At 38.1% G+C, this 24,266-nt stretch overlaps 1 protein-coding gene across 2 annotated transcripts; it reads right to left on the bottom strand.

Moving 5' to 3' along the window:
• On the bottom strand, positions 1 to 22,448 carry LOC101744356 (atlastin). 2 transcript variants are annotated; one of them, XM_062668820.1, is made up of 15 exons: positions 22,279 to 22,442; positions 21,612 to 21,737; positions 18,122 to 18,335; positions 16,896 to 17,039; positions 15,514 to 15,669; positions 13,497 to 13,646; positions 11,428 to 11,563; positions 10,802 to 10,986; positions 9,231 to 9,452; positions 7,659 to 7,907; positions 6,885 to 7,133; positions 4,340 to 4,609; positions 2,809 to 2,961; positions 1,938 to 2,060; positions 1 to 1,311 (listed from the first exon to the last, which is right to left on the bottom strand). In XM_062668820.1, the coding sequence occupies exons 3-15, from the start codon at positions 18,326 to 18,328 to the stop codon at positions 1,243 to 1,245; spliced, it is 2,313 nt and encodes a 770-aa protein (XP_062524804.1). In that variant the 5' UTR covers positions 18,329 to 18,335; positions 21,612 to 21,737; positions 22,279 to 22,442; the 3' UTR covers positions 1 to 1,242. The 2 variants fall into 2 exon arrangements, with proteins under 2 accessions (XP_062524804.1, XP_062524803.1); XM_062668819.1 differs by lacking the exon at positions 21,612 to 21,737 and having other exon boundaries at positions 22,279 to 22,448.
• Between the last annotated feature and the right edge of the window lie 1,818 nt (positions 22,449 to 24,266).

Here is a 24,266-nt window from a genome sequence, read left to right as displayed (position 1 = left end):
TTCAAAATAATATCATTTATTCACAAGTTTTTGTTTTACAAAATAATTCTTATACAAATACAAAAATATTTTTACTGTTGGCATGTATGTAATTGCAAGAGCTTTTTCGGTTGTATTTATCTAGTGTATTATTATCTAGTTATTATATTTCTAAACAATAATATAAAAACAATGCATAAAAATTTATTATCTAAAATATTTATTGCATAAACATAATGTTGCTTCTAAGTTTTGGCAAAAATTTTATGATCGGCCACCAGCCTGACGTTAACTTTCCTTGGGGATACTTTTGTTGGCTTTGGGCCAAGGCTTTGGTCATGCTTTGACTCTTAGTCGCCTTCTACGACACCTATGAGCTAAGTTTGGGTTGGGAGTATTCTTAGGTGCCCACCAAACTCAATGAAAGACGATATTTGTAAGAGGGGGAGTGAGCGAAGAAATGGTATATGATAGAGGAGTATGGAAGGAAGAAGCATGTTGTGCCGGCCCCAGGTGACTGGGAGAAGGGCTGGAGAATGATGATGATGAAATATGTTCATGTTCCACCTGGTGTTAAGTGGTTTCCGAAGCTCATGGAGATCACACCGTGAATATCGCAGTTCATTTTAAAAATGAGGTCTAAGTCTTAATTGTATAGTATTGCGACTTTCCCATCCTTCAAATCGGGCCACCGACCCTTCAAATTACTGCTTATTATCATATTATTTGTTTTAAATTAGTTACGACTTAGCAGAATGTTTTGAAATTAAATAAATATTAATGTATATTTCAGACAATAGATGGCAGCACATGTACTTTATCACGACTAGTCGTTTTCTTGGCATAAATTAACATCATAATTTAAATGCCGACGCCCGGATTGAATAATAAAAAAAAATACAAATTCAAATACAAAAAATTATAATCTAACACTTAAAATAATATTGCTATTTCTCAATTACAATTATTTGTTTTTTTTTACATTGATTGATACATTAAGGATAGGCGAGCATCAGTTATAAACATAAAATCTAAAAACATTGTGATTTGCTTTTTGTTTTTATTCAAAAACGTTCAATAATAAAAAAAAACACAATAAGATTTCCGAATAAATATGCTAATACATCACAAATATCCCGAATATTTTTCTATGATGGCCAAACATCAATTACCACTGTCCTTGTAGTCAAAAAATCAGTTGGGTGTTTCCGTATTATTTTTTTAATTGTTTATTTGTTTAGTTGATGCCACTCCCAAATCGTCTCATATACCGAACTCACGAGTGAGTGCGTTCAGCGGGTGACAATACTCATGAAAACCATCTTCCAGTTTCTGTTGAAAATCGAATACGTATTATGACACATTGTTTTTTATATTGAATCCTTTTTTTTTTCCTACCTAGCTGAGAGCCTTGAGAGGCTATATCAGCGTAATCTTAACTAGTAAGTGAGCTCACGGGGCTCAAACCTGACGACGTTGCTAACACGAACCCTAGCAAGAGCCGTGCTTCGCAGAATCTACCACCGGATCGGAACTACGACCCACTTAGAAGATCCGGCGAGAAATTCAGTGGTCTGTGTCTGAGGGTTAAGATGACAGACAAACAAACGAAATATAGAGACGAACATAAAGCTCATTGCATGTGATCTCAAATATTAAGTGTATAATATTTTTTTTAGGATTGAAGGATTACTGGTGGCCCGGAGGTCTTTTCCAATTTTACCAGGGCAGGTGGGCGAGCAAAGGCTCAGCCTGGAGGGGCGGGATTTGCTAACAGCTACCCGAGCGCCTCCGAATCTACTACCGGATCATTATCGCGACCCGCTGAGAAGATCTGGCGAGAAACTCAGCGGGTTGATGCTTAGGTTAGGTTGCACGTCGAACTCTTTGTCGAGTTCGACGAGTACGGTTACCGCAAGAAAATACTATAAGCCGGTAGAAGTTTGAAAATATCTTACAGATTCGAGGTCTGTTCTGTAACTGTCATCGGAACGGTAGGAGTAATTGCGTCTCTTGCTTCTGAAGTAATCCCATGCTGCGTTTTTGCCTTCTTTATGATAATCTGGCAGACGTCTGATCACCTACGGGTCATAGATTAACAAATATTAATCTTATATCGTTATTGAGAAATGTACAGCAGCTAATTTTTAAGCAGCGGCGTGGCTCTGTCCCTGGTTTTTTTTATTGCTTAATGGTTGGACGAGCTCACAGCCCACCTGGTGTTAAGTGGTTACTGGAGCCCATAGACATCTACGACTTAAATTCGCCACTCACCTAGAGATATAAGTTCTAAGGTCTCAAGTATAGGTATTGACGACCACCATCAGGTGGGCCGTATGCTCGTCTGCCTACAAGGGTTATAAAAAAATGTATATGAGATTCTTCGGACAATGAAAGAGTTAACTGAGTTTTTTGTAATATTAAAACGAATTTATTAACAATAAAAAATTAAAAATTTAATAAATTTATCTAACTAGATATTCACTCACCTGTCATATAAATATAAAAACAAAATTGAAATCATTTTGATATCTCTAATTAAATTAATAATCATTATCCTGCCCTTCTCCCAGTCACCTGGGGTTGGCGCAACATGTTTTCTCCTTCCATACTCTTCTATCATATACCATTTCTTCGCTCACTCCCCTTTTACACATATCATCTTTCACACAATCCATCCATTTCTTCTTAGGTCTACCTCTTCCTCTATATCCTTCCACATTATCTAATTAAATTAATATTTTAAGCAATATTATTATTTAAATTTACATATCAGTATGACTAAGCTCGCCGAATAGATGTGCGAAAGTAAAGAAAAAGCTTGCGTACCTTGACCAGCCAAGGAACAATTAATATAGACAGGACCGACGGCTTACATTTCCCGTCCATATACCTGCAGTATTCGCGGTATGAATCGGCAACTGCCATATCGTTGGAAGCCGAGTTGATTTCTTTCAGTTCACTATAACGTCTGTTCAATAGCTGAAAGAGAATTATAAAAAAAATCGTTTTATTCACTATTTTGGTTAGGCGTATGGAAGGTTTAACTAAGGAGGACCAACTCACGCATATTAAAAAGTATCCGCTAAAAGGAGCTAATTAAGGTGGCGCCACAGTAGCATGTGGAAAGATTTTAAAAATAGCGTCAGAAACTATCTTATTTATACCTTTAAACGAGCAATTCTTGTATATATATAATCTGAGTCTCGGAAACGGCTCCAACGATTTTCATAAAATTTAGTACACAGGGGATTTCGGGGGCGATAAATCGATCTAGCTACGATTTATTTTCAGAAAATGTTGTTATATTCGTGTTTTCAATAATCAAGTCTTCCCGACATCTATTGGCGAATAATAATACTATTTTTCTTAATTGAGGGCAACTAACCGCTTTAAAGACACAACAAGAGGTAATGTCAAGACGTTACCAAAAAAAAAAACTCGGTTATCATCTAGTTAGAGTTTAAAAAGGAAAGAAACACTTCCTACGTAAATAATAATAAAAAATATATAAAAATGAATTGCTGTTCGTTAGTCTCGCTAAAACTCGAAAGCGGCTGGACCGATTTGTCTAATTTTGGTCTTGGATTATTTGTGGAAATCCAGAGAAGGTTTAAAAGGTAGATAAATATGAAAATGCTTGGAATTAAATAGAAATAACAATTTTGTTTTTCCTTTGGTGTGTCCTCCTTCGGACGGATTCATTTTGTTTGTTTTAAGTTTATTTTATACAAAACTTTAGGTCTTTTATTTATCGATTGAGGCACTACGAAGTCTGCCGGGTCAGCTAGTTATCAATAAAATCGAAACGTTCACTATCTCAATATGATAAATATGAAAATTCTCGGAAATAATTAAAAATAACAATTTTGTTTTTCCTTTGATGTGTCCCCCGATTGGATTCCTTTTGTTTGTTTTAAGTTTATTCTATACAAAAGTTTAGGTCTTTTATTTATCTATTGAGGCACTACGAAGTCTGCCGGGTCATTTAGTAAAAAATAAATAGTTGAGATTTTAAATACTGCATATATTTAATTAATTGAATTAATTAAATTAATATATTAATATATTAAATTAATTGTAATTAAATGGTGGGACCTCTTGTGCGTCCCGCGGGTAGATATCACCACTCCGCCTATTTCTGCCGTGAAGCAGTAATGCGTTTCGGTTTGAAGGGTGAGGCAGCCGTTGTAACTATATTTGAGACCTTAGAACTTATATTTCAAGGTGGCTGGCGCATTTACGTCGTAGATGTCTATGGGCTCCAGTAGCCACTTAACACCAGGCGGGCTGTGAGCTCGTCCACCCACCTTCAATCTCAACCCAGTAGCGCAAATCTGTATTATGACTACCGACGAACCTCAACGAGTTTTTGTTTATTGACATCACCGTCATCATCGTCATCACCATCATCATCAGCCGTCGTATTTCTGCTGTTATGGAATTCAGTCAGGGCCAATGCTTTATTAGTCTCGTGGATTTTCGTTAGGTCTTGGGGATGGAAGCAGCTGGAAGGCGGTCCCCAGGCTGAAGTCATGTGATTGTTGTAAGAGTATACTGCCTCTTGGATCGCAATCTTATTGGCGTTGTTGTTCGCTGAACGAAACTTCTGGAATTCTTCTACGATGCTCTGCGAATAATAAAAATTAACGCATGTATTGTATACTAGCCGTACTCGCCCGCTTCGCTGGGCATTTAAAATTAAAATTATTATTTATTGCCATTATTATTAGGGAGTCCAACACTCATATAAATATTAGCCTATCCATTAAGTACATGTATTTTCTACATGGATGCCAAGTTTCAAGTCAATCGGATGCATGGTTCAGTAGTTATAACGGAACATCCCTAAAACCCACTGTAGATTTATATATTACTAGAGGTCCCGCAGAAGTCGAAATTCGACTATAATTAATTGGAATTGTAAGTTTGTACACTATTATAATTGTATTTTATACTTCTTTAATCACAAATTTCGCCAAGACTATACTATAAAAAATGTTAACAAAGACAAACAATATTTAATCTATTCTAAATTTGACCACAGACGTCAGAACAAAAGTTTGACAATAAATAGTACGCATGCGTCACATGCGTGTGTGCGTCAAATACACGGTATGTAGTGTGTGTAATGTTTTCTTTATTGATTTAAAGTATCTTTTATGCATTATTTTAAGAAAAATATTAGCATTGTGCACTTATTCTCTATATTCTCTATAAGTGTGGAAAATTTCATACTCCTCCGTCCGCGCAATTTTCGTAAAAAGGGATACAAAGTTTTTGCTTCACGTATTAATATATAGATTAGTATAGATTGAAACCCGACAGTTGATATCTTTCGTTTGTCTGTATTTTGATTTTTATATATTTTGTATATGTATTTTTGTAAATTACATATTATGTATGTAATTTCTATACACTAATGTAATTATGTGAATTATATAGTCACTGCAGATTTACCAGCGCGTCTAGTTTAAGCTACACAGTCGAATTTAATTCCAAAGACGTAAAAGGTACATTATTCATTTGGAACTTAAATAAAGATTATAATAACCATCTCTACATAGTATAAAAAAAAACGCTTTTCTGTCCCTATATCCCTATGTATGCTTAAATCTTTAAAACTACGCAACGGATTTTGATGCTCTCTTTTTTAATAGATAGAGTTATTGAAGAGGAAGGTTTATATGTATAATAACATCCATTAAATAGTGGAGCAATCAATAATAAATTACAGTTTCCGAAGCGAAGCGAGGGCGGGTCGCTAGTTATTATTATAATAAAAAATTGAAATGTTTTTCATTGTATTTGTGCATGGTAAACTCCGCAATAAGCGCAATAGAAATGCATGAAAAGCCGCGATAGCAAAAAGATCAATGCCATCAAAATGTGGGTGTGACGGAGGAGCATCCGTATACCATGGACTGCCATAAGAACTAACGAGTCCATCTTAATAGAGCTAAACATAAAAAAAGGGTCTCTGCCATCTCCCAAGAACGTGTTATGAGCTTCTTCGGATACTGATGTGCGGTCTCCCAGACATAAATTAGAGAAGCTCATAATTGCGGGTCGCATAGAGGTCAAGCGCGCTGAGACCAGATGGTCAGATCTGGTTCAGAAAGTGGTTGGTGGTTGTCTATATATAACAAGCGGTCCATGCCATCCAGGACCGAGCACTGTGGAGGAAAGTCACATGTGGTCGCGAAAAAGAAGAAAATCCACAATAGCTAAAGTAAATATGATACAAAGTTTTAGTTTCTTTTCTCTGCTCAAAAGTAACAACGAAATAACTGGTGATAAGTCGCCTTGTGAGACTGCACGGGTGACACCACCCTGCCTATTTGTACCGCATAGCAGTAATGCACTTCGGTTTAAAAGGCGGAGCAGCCGTTGTACTGTAGAAACTTAGACTTAGAACTCATGTCTCAAGCTGGGTTTTTTTTATTGTATAGGTAGGTGGACGAGCTCATAGCCCACTTGGTGTTAAGTGGTTATCGGAGCCCATATACATCTACAACGTAAATGCCACCACCCACCTTGGTGGTGATACCCGTGCGGACTCACAAGAGGTCCTACCACCAATAATTACATAAATTATAATTTTGCGGGTTTAATTTTTATTACACGATGTTATTCCTTCACCGTGGAAGTCAATCGAGAACATTTGTTAAGTACGTGTTTCATTAGAAAAATTAGTACACGCCTGCGGGATTCGAACACGATACGAATGCACCGGACGTCTTATCCTTTAGGCCACGACGACGGCAGCGGCACTTACGCTATTAATGTCTATGGGCTCCAATTACTTAACACCATGTGGGCCATGCGCTCGTCCACGTATCTAAGCAATGAAAGTAAATCACATTAAATCACGTAGGAAATCTCGTAAGAATAAAAAACCAAACCTCTTGTAAAGAACTGATGTATTTATCTTCGCTATGGTTTGTGGGGATGTTGCGATGCGATTTCAAGATTCCAATGGCCTTCTTCAATGCATTTCTGTGGCAATTCTGCAATAATTCGTCAGAGACACACGATCCCATCCAGACGTGCTTCTGCATTAATGTCTCATATACCTTTCGGGCCTCGCTAATGAAGACTTTATTGTTATAATCGTTTTTCAATCGCAAATCTTTGATATTACCTTCGAGATGCTAGAAATTAAAAGGAGCATTCTTAATTGTATTGTTAAATTGTTTTTAATGTATGCTGAGCTCACGGCTCAGATGGTACGAAGTCGTTACCAGTAGACCAAATCCATCTACATATCCACTACGTCAACACCAGCCTCGAGAAATGAGGTTTTTATCTCTATTATATGCGATGCTAGAAATTAAAAGGAGCATTCTTAATTGCATTGTTTAATTATTTTTAATGTGTGCTGAGCTCACGGCTCAGATGGTACGAAGTCTTTACCAGTAGACCAAATCCATCTACATGTTCGCTACATCAACACCAGCCTCGAGAAATGAGGTTTTTATCTCTATTATATAGTTTAAGGTTCCGCAAATCTAAGCAATAAAACCACATTTATATAATAAATATAAATATACGCTGCCGAATTAATATGTAATCTTCGCTGGCTTCATTCTAATCCGCATAAAGGTAAATGTAAAAAAGATATATGACTTTTTCTAAGCTAACTATTCATTCGGAAATAATAGAATGATATTAAATACCTTCATTAACGAAATCCTTTCAGGGTCGCTTTCCTTATCGGGAGTTCTTCTGTTGTTATCGAATAAATCTGCCGCCGCGTCCACCGCCTTGTTGTGGAGTGAATCTAAGTCTAAGGGGTGCAGACAGAGAGGCTCTCCCTTAGTCACCTTCTGAACTGCGTCATCGTAAGCTTGTTTCGCGTCAACCACGGCTTTCTGAAGTTTCGCTTTGTTCAATGTCAAGTAATGCTGCAAGCGTGCTTCTAATTCCTAAAAAAAAACATTATACATATTTCTTAAGTATATCGGTAAAAAAAAATTCTTAGTCACGCCAACGCATTTTCCTTAACATGCAAGTTAAAACGTGATTTGTTTCACCAACTTAATAATCTATATTATATATATAAAAATGAATTGCTGTTCGTTAGTCTCACTAAAACTCGAGAACGGCTGGACCGATTTGGCTAATTTTTGTCTTGAATTATTCGTGGAAGTCCAGAGAAGGTTTAGAAGGTGAATAAATATGAAAGTGCTCGAAATTATACAAAAACAAACAATTTTGCTTTTCCTTTGATGTGTCCTCCGTCGGACGGATTCCTTTTGTTTTTTTAAAGTTTATTTTATACAAAAGTTTAGATTGAGGCACTACGAATACTGCCGGGTCAGCTAGTCATAATATTAAAATCAATTTTACTATACGCGACTTCTATTCCACAACCATATAATCTATACTAATATATAACTCTCTAGTGGTTTTTACGGATGTTCCGTTATAACTTCTGAAACATGCATCCGATTGACTGGAAACTTGGTATCCATGTAAAAAATACATGTACTTAATGGATAGGCAAATATTTATATGAGTCTTGGATTCCCTAATAATAATGACAATAAATAATAATGTTAATTTTAAATGCCCAGCGAAGCGGACGAGTACGGCTCGTTATGTATAAAGTCACAAAAAAGTTGTCAACACGTTAAAAGAGTGGAAAACATTTTAATTCGTTACAATTTAGAAGTCGTCGGGGCCTAAAAGATAAGACGTCCGGTGCATTCGTGTTGAAGCGATGCACCGGTGTTCAAATCCAGCAGGCGGGTACCAATTTTTCTAATGAAATACGTACTCAACAAATGTTCACGATTGACTTCCACGGTGAAGGAATAACATCGTGTAATAAAAATCAAACACGCAAAATTATAATTTACGTAATTATTGGTGGTAGGACCTCTTGTGAGTCCGCGCGGATAGGTACCACCACCCTGCCTATTTCCGCCGTGAAGCAGTAATGCGTTTCGGTTCGAAGGGTGGGGTAGCCGTTGTAACTTTACTGAGATTTTAGAACTTATATCTCGAGGTGGGTGGCGCATTTACGTTGTAGATGTCTATTGGCTCCAGTAACCACTTAACACCAGGTGGGCTGTGAGCTCGTCCATACATCTAAGCAATAAAAACCTTTCTCTGAACTACATAATAATATGTCCGCTTCTGAAGTTCTTTTTTTTTAAATCTCGTAATAATTATGTCTTCACTGTTTGATCATAGGAATGTTATCTCGATGATAATCAAATTTTAATTCAAAATTGAAGACTAACCGTAATCAGCTTTTCGATATGCTCCTTGGCGTCCTTTTGTGAACCAATCCTCTTTTTACTCTCAAACGATTGACGAATAATAAGAACGGTTCTCTTGTGTTGATCTTCAAGCACGTTGTCTGGTACACTCGGCTGTTTGGCACCGGCATTCATTTCCATACGTTTTTCATACTGTTCCCTTGCATCCCTGATCGCAGATATCAATGCCACCTCAGATGTTGCCTGTAACACAATTATTTCGTTAATAAAATCGTTACAATGCCAAATATATATGTAGGCCGCGGCTTGGTGTAGGCAGCGGCTTGGCTCTGCCCCTGGCATTGCTGAAGTCCATGGGCGACGGTAACCACTCACCATCAAGTGGGCCGTATGCTCGTCTGCCTAAAAGGGCAACAAATTTTTTTTTAATTTTTTTTTTTTTTTTTTATTGCTTAGATGGATGGACGAGCTCACAGCCCACCTGATGTTAAGTGGTTACTGGAGCCCATAGACATCTACAACGTAAATGCGCCACCCACCTCGAGATATAAGTTCTAAGGTCTCAGTATAGTTACTCAGTACAGTTAATAATAATAATAAGAATAATTATAATTTAATTAAAAAGTTTTTAGAAATAGAAGAAAAGTCAACTAACGGACATTAAAAATATTTATTTCTTATTATTTACTTGGATAAGCCCCGTAAATAATAAATAACTACCAGCGTCTGCTGCGAAAAAAAAATTAAATTAATTATATAAAAACCGTTTCTTGTTATGTAATATGAGTAATGATCACGAAGTATTTTATGTTTATTTACTATACTCAATGTGTTTGCATACATTAGCAGACTTAATGCCTAAGGCATTCTCTACAATTTAATCAAAGGCAATGCAGATTAAATAATGGAAATACTGGCAGGTTCATTGAAAAACAAAGACTCAAACACATACAAATATATATATATATATATATATTCCAATAGAATTCCAATAGAGGCAATAAATATTAGCATGAAACACATACGCACAAAAAATACCACACATACTATGAGTACACACAATGTTCACTTAACCTTTCAAGACTTTATTCGTCTACCTTACTTTAGCGTCTCTTTTAACATCAAACTTTAACTTTAGCTCCTCAATCCATAAATTTGTATAGTTTTATATTCTTAATTATTGGTACTACGAGTAAAGTTGGGGGCTGGAATAAGGATCTGGTCCGTATCCTGTAAGTCCTCCAGGTGTTTCGAACCGCCTTCGGTGTACGATTCGGGGATTGATAGAGACCCCGGCAGGGCATCCCGCAGAGGGCAGGGTACTTAAGGGCTCACGGCTCATCTACTATTGACAACTTAAGTTGTTACTAGAGCTTACAGACGTCAAAAAGTGAATACTACCCAACTTGAGATATAAGATCGAACTCTCTCTTCAATTGTAAATAAAAAAATATCATAAACATGATATCGGTTTTATATTTCAAAGGGAATAACTTCTTAATTTAGACACCGTCTTGTAAAAAGTATTCGCTTTTTTTGGTAGACAATTTAGAAGAAGATAAAAGAAGTTCATTGTTTTATTCTTGCATTACCTTCAAAATGGTAACCGGAGTAGGCAGCTCCTCGCTGTTGTAGATGTTCACGTAAGTCTTAAAGAAATCAAACAGGTCCCGAGTTTTGATTTGGTGACCATTGATTTTTTTCGGCACCAAATTCCTAGATCCGAACATCGATGGTACCAGATCTCGAAGCGCTTCTTTGAACTCAATACGAATGTCTGAAATGTTTATTGTAATTTTACTGGAATCGGGCAATATTAACTTTGTTATTGTCTCTAATGTACAAAGAAAGCCCGCCTATTATTATGTGGTTCATAGACCACATACCATGAGATATGAAATCGTTTTCTCAGCTATATTTTATAACTGTATCACATTTGGGCGGGAATGCAAAACTCCATCGAGACGGAATAGGCACAATAGTGGCGCATCCATCCTAGGATTAGTAAACGAAATGGCAATATACAGGTATAAAATTCAGAAAACGCTATTGCCCAGTTTCCGTTGAGAACCAACTCACTGGAAGAAATTAGGCGGTGTTATTCTAAAACGAACTATTGTCGCCTAACGTGATTTGATCTAAGAGGGTGAACAAGGTTTCACGGTAAAAGGATGAAGCAATAATCTATTTCCCCCAATTAAATAAATTTATTGGTAACCAGCTAGTTGTCCATTAAAGTTTTGCTCCGAAACCACGAACCCCGGGTGAGGCATCAGGAAACAGGAGACCGATTTGAAACAAGAACGGATTCGCTCTCGTAATTCCCTCAACTCCGCGTGCTGATTGTTAGTGATCTGCGAACAAAATAGTTTTACAATAAAATTCACGATGAACGAAGAACAGGTAAAAAGTGTCCGGTTTAACGTGTCCACAAAATGTTTGGCGGTATTTTGAAAGAAGTAAAGGCTATTTTAAATTATAATTAAGACCTCTTTCCTATCCCCGTATACCATGTGACCATAGGCCATGTAATTTGGTTAAGGCCTTTAGTGGCACGTACACTTAAATTAATCTAAAAATTACTAACAATTCCATTATATACAAACAATTTTTTGACACATAAACAACACTAGATGATGACCGAGCTTTGTTGGGTTTTTTTTTTTGATAACGCCATCTTGTTGTATCTTTAAAGCGGTTAGTTGCCCTCAATTAAGAAAAATAGTATTATTATTCGCCAATAGATGTCGGGAAGAGTTGATTATTGAAAACACGAATAAAACAACATTTTCTGAAAATAAATCGTAGCTAGATCGATTTATCGCCCCCGAAATCCCCTGTATACTAAAATTTATGAAAATCGTTGGAGCCGTTTCCGAGATTCAAATTATATATATACAAGAATTGCTCGTTTAAAGGTATAAGATTTATGCTGGCTATGTTTGGGGTTTTGGTAAATATTATGATTATAAAGAACGTCGATTTAAAAATGAATCATTAAATATGCAAATATGTAATTAAAGTACTAAAAAACGTAGCACAAGTTGTATTCTAAACTAGCGACCCGCCCTCGCTTTGCTTCGGAAACATTAAAACACACATGAAACCAAAAAAAATAAATAAAAAAAAAAATAAAAAAAAGTAGCCTATGTTCATCAGGGACAATGTCGGTTTCTAATGGAAAAAGAATTTTTCAAATCGGTCCAGTAGTTTCGGAGCCTATTCGAAACAAACAAACAAGTTTGAAGTCGTCGTGGCCTAAAGGATAAGACGTCCGGTGCATTCGATGCACCGGTGTTCGAATCCCGCAGGCGGGTACCAATTTTTCTAATGAAATATGTACTCAACAAATGTTCACGATTGACTTCCACGGTTAAGGAATAACATCGTGTAATAAAAATCAAACCCGCAAAATTATAATTTGCGTAATTACTGGTGGTAGGACCTCTTGTGAGTCCGCGCGGATAGGTACCACCGCCCTGCTTATTTCTGCCGTGAAGCAGTAATGCGTTTCGGTTTGAAGGGTGGGGTAGCCGTTGTAACTATACTGAGACTTTAGAACTTGTATCTCAAGGTGGGTGGCGCGCGTCTACGTTGTAGATGTCTATGGGCTCCAGTAACCACTTAACATCAGGTGGGCTGTGAGCTCGTCCACCCATCTAAGCAATAAAAAAAAAAAAAAAAAACCAACAAATCTTTCCTCTTTATAATATTAGTATAGATATAGACTAATTAGATTTTTTATTTGATTTCGTATTTGTGTTTATTGTCATTGGAGCCAGACGAGCATACGGTCTAGTGACTAGTCGGTAGAGAGTGGTCGCCATCACTTATGGACATCAGCAATGCCAATGGTCGTAGTCCAGCCGTTATTGACTCTAAATTGTTTCATTGAAGATACATCTTACGGCATGAACCGTAATTATCGTTAATCTTGTGGGATACACTTTTTTTAAAAGCATATGATCGTTATTTGGGCCGCCGCATAATGATAAACAGTTACTATTACACATGAACAATAGAAATCTGACGCTCAGCCAAATCGCTGCCAACTGCTAGTGATAAGCTTTTTTTTATTTGTTGCTTAGATGGATGGGCGAGCTCACAGCCCACCTGGTGTTAAGTGGTTACTGGAGCCCATAGACATCTACAACGTAAACGCGCCACCCACCTTGAGATATAAGTTCATCTCAGTATAGTTACAACGATTGCCCTGCGCGGACTCACAAGACGTCTTAACACCAGTAATAATTTGTCTGTTCAATAAAACCTATAACCTTAACACACCTGCAACCTTTTTATAAGCAATTCTTCGCCTCCTTCCGCGCCAAACGCGTGTTGATAAGGGTACGCCCAATCACGGACCAAGAACATGAGAACTTGGAACGCTGCCTCATCATCATCATCGCACGCCAACCTTCCGTATTCCGTAAAAAGCTGAAACATCAAAATTGGTTATCGTTTTAAATTAATACGTGAAGCAAAAACTTTGTACCCCCTTTTATGAAAATCGCGCGGACGGAGGAGTACGAAATTTCCCACACTTATAGAAAATATAGAGAAGGAGTGCACAATGTTAATATTTTTTTTAATAATGCATAAAAGATACATTAAACCAATAAAGAAAACATTACATACACTAACATGTATACTATTTTGTTTATTATTAAAGCCTGTGGTAAAGTTGAGACTAGATTAATATTAACTTCTTTAATATTATTTGTCTATAGTGTAGCCTTAGCGAAATCTGTGATTATAAATGTATGATATAGTATTTGACAATAGAACCATAATAATGTTCAAACTTATAATTTAAATTAATGATTATAATCGAATTTCGACTACCGGGCGACAACTAGTTGTTTTAAACTTCTATTTGTTGTTATTTTACGCTTTATTCCGGGTACATCATAACTAGGGGCTCTATTGATCTGTTGTGACAGTAACACTGTAGTAATATGGATCTGATTGTCTCTCCATGGTTGTTGCAAGCTATTTTTGCTTTTTTGTCAACGCTACCGAAGTGATGGGCATGTTCCTTTAGAACTCTTGAATCACCCATTCACCAGGCAGGAGACGCACATCGTAATCGGTTTATAAAATGCTATCATGTTCCTTCAAATTGACGTCAACAAAAAGGACGATGTTCAATTTCTGAACGTCAAAGCGACGTCCGCCATGACACCAACTCTCTTTCAAATCCAACCGCCAAGAGCCAACGCATTAATTTTATATTCCTCTTAAATCAAGTCTTTAATTTGTCATATAAAGGTTAAAACAATAAATACAGTCCACGCTCAATTACCACAACGCAACAGATGATCATATTGTTAAAAAAGAATATATCAGTTCACATTCACATTCAATCGAGGCGTTTATCTTCCATGATATATCATCATATCACCAGTATTAACTAGGTCTTATTTTTCCTTCGTATCTCTATTTATTATAATCAAAATTTTCCACCTGACGCTCCCCCTAATATCTAGAAATTTGAAACTGTTTCAACTGACATCGAACTCCGGCATAATTCTGCCGCAAACCAATCATTTTCAGGTTTTAAAGGCTATTATTATTATTTATAATATTATTATTTTTTATTTTTTATTCGGTATTCGTTTTTTGAAGACAAACAAGATTTCGACTCCGTGATCATGTGACGACAGAGGCGCAAAGCCGGTATTTTTCATTTCACCAACAGCAGGCCGATTCAAATTGGTTCTTCCGTTTACATCAGTAAAAGTCAAGCCTTCGTCAAACAGAACGCGTAATTAGCGCGCGTTAGAGCGCTAAACTGACGCCGCGCTATGACGCCGAGATGTGTTGTACTACTATGGTAACATACCGTCAAACAGAGCCCCAGCGCTATAAGTACGCAGCGCTCTGTCGCGGTGTTAGGACGCTTTGACGTCAGACGTTGTAATTATTTACAAATTTTATTTTAGCATCCGAGTGAATGTGTATTAAAATACTAAATAATGCCCGAAAAAATGATATAAATAGTTAGAAAATACCCATGCTTATACTATGCCACATCTGAATCACTCGATTTCTTAATACTTTTAAATTTTCACACTGCTATCGAAAGGCACTATGATTTGGCGAATGCGTTGCGTCAAGGAGCGTTAGACTCATCTGGTCAATTTGAAGAGCGCGGCGTTAAGTACGCGGCGCTAACTACGCTTCCTGTTTGACGAAGGCTTAAAACAGTATAAACCACCCGAAAATCTACATTTCGGGCATTATAAGAAAATTTATTGTAATATTAAAAATGTGTTGGCGACTTTTGGAATTTATCACTCACGTGTAAATGCTGGAGGTCGTCTTCTTTGATGTTCTCTTTGAGGTTGTAGATTTGAATCGAGGAGAGTAACGTGGAAAGTGCGAAGATAGTTGAACTGTCGCGAACCGTGCTGCTGTTGTCAAACGTGCCCTGGGTGTCCATCAACACTACAGCCACCTGATAATAATCATTAACTAATTTAAATTAATTTACTCCACATGCTATTGCACAAAGTACTGTACCACGAATTGTCCGACTTGTCCAGGGGCTATGACGTCTGACTTCCAAGTTGAAGAAATAACATCGTGTAGTAAAAATCAAACCCCCAAAATTATAATTTGCGTAAAACGGTTGGTAGGACCTCTTGTGATTCCGCACGGGTAAGCACCACCAACCTGCCTATTAGTGCCGTGAAGCAGTAATGCGTTTCGGTTTGGGGTGGGGCATATTATGGCATGGCATGGCGTGGCATGGCATGGCATGGCATGGCATGACACGGTTTGGTATGGTATGGTATGGTATGGTATGGTATGGTATGGTATGGTATGGTATGGTATGGTATGGTATTGTATGGTATGGTATGGTATGGTATTGTATGGTATGGTATGGTATGGTATGGTATGGTATGGTATGGTATGGTATGGTATGGTATGGTATGGTATGGTATGGTATGGTATGGTATGGTATGGTATGCTATGGCATGGTATGGCATGGTATGGCATGGTATGGCATGGTATGGCATGGTATGGCATGGTATGGCATGGTATGGCATGGTATGGCATGGTATGGCATGGTACGGCATGGTATGGCATGGTACGGCATGGTATGGCATGGTACGGCATGGTATGGCATGGTATGGCATGGTATGGCATGGTATGGCATGGTATGGCATGGTATGGCATGGTATGGCATGGTATGGCATGGTATGGCATGGTATGGCATGGTATGGCATGGTATGGCATGGTATGGCATGGTATGGCATGGTATGGCATGGTATGGCATGGTATGGCATGGTATGGCATGGTATGGCATGGTATGGCATGGTATGGCGTGGTATGGCATGGTATGGCGTGGTATGGCATGGTATGGCGTGGTATGGCATGGTATGGCATGGTATGGCGTGGTATGGCATGTAATGGCATGGTATGGCATGGTATGGCAAGGTATGGCAAGGTATGGCATGGTATGGCATGGTATGGCATGGTATGGCATGGTATGGCATGGTATGGCATGGTATGGCATGGTATAGCATGGTATGGCATGGTATGGCATGGTATGGCATGGTATGGCATGGTATGGCATGGTATGGCATGGTATGGCATGGCATGGCATGGTATGGCATGGTATGGCATGGTATGGCATGGTATGGCATGGTATGGCATGGTATGGCATGGTATACAAACCTTTTGATCGTTGAATCTGGTAACAATCGGTTCCGACCATAGAACGATACCAGTTGTCTGACGGTCGCAACCAGCCCGCCAAATGAATCCCGTCAGCGGCTCGTCTTCCTGGCCCAGCCACGCAGCACTATCACGAGACGAGGGCTGAAATAAAAATGTTCATTGAGAATAAAATGATAATATAATGAAATGCGGAAACTCAAAGCTCATATTTTCCTAGAAATCCACTATACGTTTTGATAATAAGAACAGTACCTCAGCAGCTGCAGTTACTAATGTTTAGGCATAATCACATCATGCCTATTTCTGACATGAATCACTCGCATCCAATTGCAACACATTTGAGGCTTCTATCCTAGTTCTTTACCTTAATTAATTTTTTATATTGTCACAGCAGTTAACAGCAGTAAAACGTCTCGCAAAATTTAACAGAGACAATATTATTTTTGAATTTATATGGCTTTCAACGCGCTTAGGAAGTATTTCTGATAATTTATTTTAGTGTCTGACGCAGTTCCGCGCTAATAATTATTATTTGTAGCGATAGTTTATCAACATTTGAAGCTCGGTTTATATAGATATTATTTATTAACAAAGTTACATATCTAGAAATAAATAAATCTTATGAATGTTCACACGGTAAATGTTTCAATTTAATTACGTCAAGGAAGTAATAATCTGTCAGTGTAATCTGTTGCATGCGTACGAGGGCTTCTTTAATGATAGTAGTGGTGGTTCTGACTACTGAATAAAATGATAATATGATGAAACGCCACTATTTAATGCAATTATTTATATATATAAAAATGAATTGCTGTTCGTTAGTCTCGCTAAAACTCTAGAACGGCTGGACCGATTTGGCTAATTTTGGTCTTGAATTATTTGTGGAAGTCCAGGGAAGGTTTAAAAGGTAGATAAATATGAAAATGCTCGGAACTAAATAAAAATAACAATTTTGTTTTGTGTCCCCCGTCGGACGGATTCCTTTTGTTTGTTTTAAGTTTATTTTATACAAAGGTTTAGAGGTCCTTTATTTATCGATTGAGGCACTACGAAGTCTGCCGGGTCAGCTAGTGCTCAATAAATATCTACACTGAATTTAAAACGGTCATTTGCAACGCACATTTTGGTAATATGTTGGATTAATAAGTAATAGTTTCCGACAGAACTTAAGCCTTAATTTAACTTTATCTTTCTAGCTATACTTTAGCTGGTAATAATCTTACGGGCGCTTTTAGGTATCTGAGGAAGAAGTCCAGCAAGAAGGACTTTCCACCGCGGTAGACGCCAGCGACGCTGACTACGACCACAGGAAGGTCCTTGACCTCATCTCGCAGTAGGATCATCCGTAATGCATCCTCATTCAGCTGATACGTGTGGTCGTCGGTCACCTTCACCACCTCCACCCCTTTGGCTTCACCGAGACTGCTCATGACTCCGCTGAAAATGTTTAAAGATTATGAGAATATTCGCTAAAGCCATTCAAGATTTTCCAGGATCACCACCTAACGAGTATTATTACATGCATCACTAAGTATGAAATCGAATTGACTTTAGGTTTGGTTTAGAAATGTATAATATGTATAAATAAAAACAATAAAGTAATAATGAAATTGATATGGCAATTTTAATTGCCTATCTACAATCTATCTACATCTACATATCTTGGTTATCTATTTTTTTATTTATTACTGAGACGATTAAACGAGACCACGGCCCACTTGATGCTTAATGATTCCCAGAGCCCATAGGCATCAACAACGTAAATGCCGCTACCCACTTTGATACATGAGTACTAAATCTCAGTTCTTTAAAGTACACGAGTCGTCGTGGCCTAAAGGATAAGACGTCCAGTGCATTCGTATCTAGTGATGCACTAGTGTTCGAATCCCGTTGGCAAGTATCAATTTTTGTTAATAAATACGTGCTTAACATATGTTCACGATTGACTTCCAAAGTGAAGGAATAACATCGTATAATAAATATCAAACATAATTACTAGTAGAACCTCTTGTGATTCCGCACGGGTAGGTACCACCATCCTGTCTATTTTTGCCGTGAAGCAGTAATGCGTTTTGGTTTAAAAGGTGGGGCACCCCTTTGTAACTATACTGAGACCTTAAAACTCGTATCTCAAGGTAGGTGGCGGCATTTAAGTTTTAGATGTCTATGGGCTCCGCTAATCACTTAACTTAAGCAACAACAAAAAAATAAAAATATAAAAACATAAATGCCGCCTCCCTCTTTAATACATGAGTTCTAAGTCTCAGTTCTATAGAGTACAACGATTGCGCCATCCTTGAAATCGGAATACATTACAGCTTCGCGTTAGAAATAGGGCCGAGTAGTTGTCACCTACCCGTGCGGTATCACAGGCGCCCTACCACCAGTAATTCGACTGTCTATTAAAGCAAATAAAATAGTAAATTTTGAACAAAAGACCCGATGAGCATGATTTTTATAGAGGTGTGTTCTATTGATTAGTGTTTTACAACGAATAAATAATAAGTCGTGTTTTACTTATTACTAGTATTCAGTATATTATATTAGTATATTCTTATTTGAGCTCCAGAATACTAACAGCCTGTATAATATTACTGGTGGTAGGACCTCTTGTGAGTCCGCGCGGGTAGGTAGGTACCACCACCCTGCCATTTCTGCCGTGAAGCATTAATGCGTTTCGGTTTGAAGGGTGGAACAGCCGTTGCAACTATACTGAGACCTTAGAACTTATATCTCAAGGTGGGTGGCGCATTTACGTCGTAACCTCCAGTAACTACTAAACACCAGGTGGACTGTGAGCTCGTCCATCCACCAAAGCAATAAAATAAGAATAATAATAATATGCAGTACATTAGCTGTATATCGTGTATAAGCCTTTGAGTTTTTCAATTCCTATCGGTGCATACAATTTTAGCATATATAAGGTCGTTTTTAGTTGTATTGACAAATGAAAATTATACGTGGCTCGTGGCACCAAATCGGTGGCTAATGACCTTCAAAAACGAAATCACGTTCATTGTGGAACATTAGTGATGATACTTCGTACCCTTAAAGTTATCTTCCGCTATACATCATTTAGAGATGTAACGTACAAATTTTTTTTTTAAATAAATCTTTTTCAAATATTTCATTATACATTAAAAATTTGTATTAGGAGGTAATACGTTGTGAACTGTAAACACATCACCCGACACTAACATATTTCAGTTCGACAATTTTAAAATTTCAATCACTTCAGTAAGTCACATATTAATAATAATAAGATAATAATATTACGGTCACTAACCGCTTAGTAAGCCATTAATACGATATACAATCACACCAACCAGGTGAAGATAATGAATGCCTCGCATTTCAAGCCCAGAGTGACCTTACAATATAATTCTTCAACAACATTTGAAAAATTCAGAAATTTGGTTATAATGGCACACACCTATCGATTATGAACTAATTAATTCAGACCACTCATTTACTGGTGGTAGGACCTCTTCTGAGTCCGCACGGGTAGGTACCACCGCTCTGCCATTTCTGCCGTAAAGCAGTAATGCGTTTCGGTTTGAAGGGTGGGGCAGCCGTTGTAACTATACTTACTGAGATCTTAGAACTTATATCTCAAGGTGGGTGGCGCATTTACGTTGTCCATGTCTATGGACTCCAATAACCACTTCACACCAAGTGGGCTGTGAGTTCGTCCACCCATCTAAGCAATAATAATAACCTAGTAAAAAAAAAAAAAAACAATTATATAATGCCCTAACCCACTGAGTTTCTCGCCGGATCTTCTCAGTGGGTCGCGTTTCCTATCCGGTGGTAGATTCTGCGAAGCACTACTCTTGCTAGATCTGGTATTAGCAACACCTCCAGGTTAGAACCCCGAGAGCTCGCCTACGCGCTCAATGAATCTAGTATGACCCCTCAAGGTCACTAGATTAGGTAGGAAAAAATAATAATGTCGTACGTGTCGAAACAAATCTCCAAAAATAATCTAAGCTCTTCCTACAAAATAAATACTTCCACAATTAAGAAACTCAAACAAGATGATTTTTTTAAAATATAGGAATCGTTTAGTTTATCGAAAGACGATACGCTTAATAATATCACCGCTGATAGCGTGGTAAATGTTTAAACTGATAAAATCGATTTTTTTTTATCGCTTACATGTTTTTTTCTGATAACGTATAATCTATTTACACTCCGAATATTAACGACGGACGTCCATGAGTTCATTCATTGACGTCCATTCTCGACATACATTTTTTCAAGTAATCAAGTCCAAGCTAAGAAAGTATATGCGTGTTTGTTTTGGGAGACGGGGATTACTGGTGACCCGGATGCCTTGCTAGTTTCACCAGGACAGGGGTGTCAGCGAGGGTTCAGCTAGGAGGCGTGGAATTTGCTAACAGCTGCCCGAGCGCGTTAGGAAGATATCTAACAGCTCAAGGGCAGTAGCGTCGCGAATGCATCTACTACCTGTGTGCTTAGTGCGAGTTTCTTAACGGTCTCGATAGCGTAAAAGTTAAGCCAATTTTCTATGCAGTTGGAACAGCGCCCCTAACGGCAAACGTACGCAAACGATCCCATTCCATACAAATATGAGCTAACTTTTACGCTATCGAAAACGTTAAAAAACTCGCACTAAGCACACTGATGAGCTGGTGGGTTATGTTTCAGCCAATTTAACTCTAATTTAGGTTTTAGTAGCAATCTCATCACCTCTATATCACAGTACCATCTTCTATCTTTCTCTTCAAATTTCTCCAAAAATTTACTACGCCTGAAAGATTGAGACTTCCATCGTAATGTCTCAAGGGCGGCATTATCAAACGACTCAGATATCCGCTTAACGCCAAATGTGATATAAAAAAATATAAATACAAATCAACCATAATATAAAGTCAAGTAATCATACAAAAAAAGGGAGCCGTTACGGGACACCTGTCAGATGTGAAACATCGACATTATTTTGTAAAAGTAATATGCAGAAAAGAACAGATTGTGATAGGAACTAAATATGTCATAATGATAAAATAAAATATTACGAAAAAATAATTTTTTTTCAAGTAAAACACAGGTTATGTGTACTGTAGTAAACAACACTGTATAAGGTATCCGAGCTCAGTGTAGCGAGAGAGATGGTTTAACGCCGGATCGAGTGGGAGAGAATCGCACAGTCGATTGCGCATGGCGACGCGTCGCCACACCGTACACACTACTGCATATAGACTGTATATATATACCATCATATAGCGTGGCGACACGTCGCCACGGCATGCGTCGCCACGCCAGAAATCGGTTTTACGTGCGGCTATAGATGTTTCACATCAAAAGTTAAATTAAAAATGAACAATAAATTTTAATAACACGCAAAATATATGCTCACCCGTTCAATATGGCAGTTAACTATTAATTCTTATACAACTTTAAACATATAATCGTTTAATTTTAACAACGCAAAACAATTTATATTAATCTACATAAACATTAATTCCAACACAAGCACTCAGTTCACGCTGAAATTTTGTAATGATTCCTTACTGTATTTGAAACAACATGAAGCGCTTGTAGCCCTAACATCCTGGACAGAAAAACTGGCCTTGACTCTTTTAGATAAAGTTCAAATTTGTTATTTTAAAAATAATTCATACGACATTTATTTTATGAAGGTGTATTTTATCGCGAGTCTAGAGTATTTTTAGCAAACTGTCGTCGTGTTGATAATAAATTGCTCATGCCCACCAAACCGCAATAAATTTATCCTTTATTCAAAATTAAATCCGTATTTGTTGACACCAGTGTCGTAAGTCGCAACTACATTCAACTTTATATATAATTACTATTTTATTTTTTATTGCTTACATGGGTGGACGAACTCACCTGGTGTTAAGTGGTTACTGGATCCCATAGGACATCTTTTTTTTTTTATTGCTTAGATGGATAGACGAGCTCACAGCCCACCTGATGTTAAGTGGTTACTGGAGCCCATAGACATCTACAACGTAAATGCGCCACCTACCTTAAGATATAAGTTCTAAGGTCTCAGTATAGTTACAACGACTACCCCACCCTTCAGACCTAAACGCGTTACTGCTTCACGGCAGAAATAGGCGGGGCGGTGATACCTACCCGTGCGGACTCACAAGAGGTCCTACCACCAGTCTCATCAGAGGTCCTACCATCAGTTATTTATTACGTAATTAAATGGAGCCTCTGGGTCTGCGGAGGGATTTCGGTTCCCTCTGTATTCTGTACAGTATGTTCCATGGGGAGTGCTCTGAGGAATTGTTCGAGATGATACCGGCATCTCGTTTTTACCATCGCACCGCCCACCACCGGAGTAGAGTTCATCCATACTACCTGGAGCCACTGCGGTCATCCACAGTGCGTTTCCAGAGATCTTTTTTGCCACGTACCATCCGGCTATGGAATGAGCTCCCCTCCACGGTGTTTCCCGAGCGCTATGACATGTACTTCTTCAAACGAGGCTTGTGGAGAGTATTAAGCGGTAGGCAGTGGCTTGGCTCTGCCCCTGGCATTGCTGAAGTCCATGGGCGACGGTAACCACTCACCATCAGGTGGGCCGTATGCTCGTCTGCCTACAAGGGCAATAAAAAAAAAAAAAAAAAGTGAATAGCATCATCCGCCTTGATGTTGAGCATTAGAATGAAAGCGTGAATCTCATCACCTACTTTGAGACATGAGGTCTCAATTGTATTAGATAGCGGCTGCCCCTTTCAATGATCGCCTCTTGACAGAAATGAGCTGAGCGATGAATATAAAAAATGGTGCACGTGCAACTTGGTGCACACGAAATAAGTCAAACTTCTTTTGCGATATGCATGCAGTATTGTGGTTTTCTTCATTTTTCATCCTTAAATCAAATTTCTCTTGTAATAGGGAATGCTGTGTATAAAAGAAACGACCTAGATCGCTTTGTCCTTTTTCCTCTCTACACGCTCGACTGGCTCACGAGACGCTCTATCTATTTTCTCACTCTCGCTCTTCCTAAATTGTATCTTTTCTCTCTAGCCGTAACGAATCCGTCCGTTTAGGTCTAGAATAGCATTACCCCACGTCTTCCCCGCAGTGTCTTAATAGACAACTAAAGGAATCGCCGAAGAATAGGCAGCGTTCTTTAAGTACTATAATGACGTACGTCTCAAGGTACGTGACGGGATTCACGTTGTGATGTCTACAGACTTCGGTAACACTAATCTGGGCAATAGACAAACCAGGGTTGACATTCGTCACTTGACGAACATTTGAACAAACTGCTCTTAGTGCAGAAGTACCTTTCGATCTAAGGAAACTACGTCTGTGTTGCCATCGATGATAAACGTACAGATGATCCACCTGGACCTAATTGATTAC

Source organism: Bombyx mori, chromosome 5 (genome assembly GCF_030269925.1).
Source record: "Bombyx mori chromosome 5, ASM3026992v2".
NCBI lineage: Eukaryota > Metazoa > Arthropoda > Insecta > Lepidoptera > Bombycidae > Bombyx > Bombyx mori.
Note: the sequence above shows the minus strand (reverse complement) of the source record. Positions and strands in the feature narration are given on the sequence as shown.

Excerpts from the sequence above, each read along its gene's own strand:
- LOC101744356 (XM_062668819.1), bottom strand. The coding sequence starts at position 18,328 with ATGAGCAGTCTCGGTGAAGCCAAAGGGGTGGAGGTGGTGAAGGTGACC. Across the intron at positions 10,987-11,427 it reads CTTTAATGGACAACTAGCTG|ACATTCGTATTGAGTTCAAA; the intron begins GTTACCAATAAA and ends TAAACATTTCAG. Across the intron at positions 9,453-10,801 it reads CTCCGGTTACCATTTTGAAG|GCAACATCTGAGGTGGCATT; the intron begins GTAATGCAAGAA and ends ATTGTGTTACAG.